At 38.5% G+C, this 680-nt stretch overlaps 1 protein-coding gene across 2 annotated transcripts in view; it reads right to left on the bottom strand.

Annotated features, from left to right (window-relative positions):
- The window catches only part of LOC119594381, a 9,916-nt gene that overhangs the window by 6,187 nt on the left and 3,049 nt on the right, over nt 1–680 (bottom strand). For both annotated transcript variants that reach the window (XR_005230600.1, XM_037943443.1), the window contains exons 5-6: nt 456–555; nt 148–280 (exon numbers count right to left, since the gene is read on the bottom strand). Coding sequence is in view for 1 of the 2 variants with exons in the window: in XM_037943443.1 (XP_037799371.1) it covers nt 148–280; nt 456–555 (233 nt within the window). In the remaining variant the exon portion in view is untranslated. The remainder of the gene's footprint in view (nt 1–147; nt 281–455; nt 556–680) is intronic.

Below are 680 nucleotides of genomic sequence, written 5' to 3'. Positions count from 1 at the left end.
CATTACAGGCCTAAACATGTACTGTACCCACACAATATAGTCATATTATTGTTATCAAAATCAAACAATGCATCCCCATCCTATTTCCTCATATATATTTGCAAGAATAACCTCCTCTGAACCATGAGCTCAACCTAAGCCTCATACCTATATTATGCCAGTCAGGAACAGCCTCCCAGTCAGTATAAACACCACCAGTTGCCTGTGCACCACACTCAATCAAGTGACCTGCCAGGCTGCCACTTGCAAGCTGGTCATAATCATTTGACTGCCACCCAAACTGCAAGAGATAAAAAAGTTATTCATTTCTGGACGGAGGAGGAAAAGAAAGAGAGAGGGAGAGGAGATGGGGCAAGAGGATCTAAATATCTATATACACATTAACTTTAGTTTTTGCTTTACCAGGGGAAAAATATAGCAGGAAAAAAATTCAGACCAGTTTTGGAATCTCTTACACTATGCATGAGAGGTGCAAGAGCCAAAGAGCTGTCAGCGCACCTGCCTGTAACAACAATATCTGCACCTCCATCTAAGGCTTTAGCTATTGGACCAGCTCTGTAAAAAGAAAATGTAAAGAAATGTAACTTCCATCAAAATAAATTACAAATGAATATTCAAACTGAAGAAACTGATAAATAAGTAGGTAATAAATTTCCATTTGGATATTCAAATTCCATTTC

This window comes from Penaeus monodon, chromosome 33 (genome assembly GCF_015228065.2).
Source record: "Penaeus monodon isolate SGIC_2016 chromosome 33, NSTDA_Pmon_1, whole genome shotgun sequence".
NCBI lineage: Eukaryota > Metazoa > Arthropoda > Malacostraca > Decapoda > Penaeidae > Penaeus > Penaeus monodon.
This window is presented reverse-complemented; position numbering and strand designations above follow the sequence as displayed.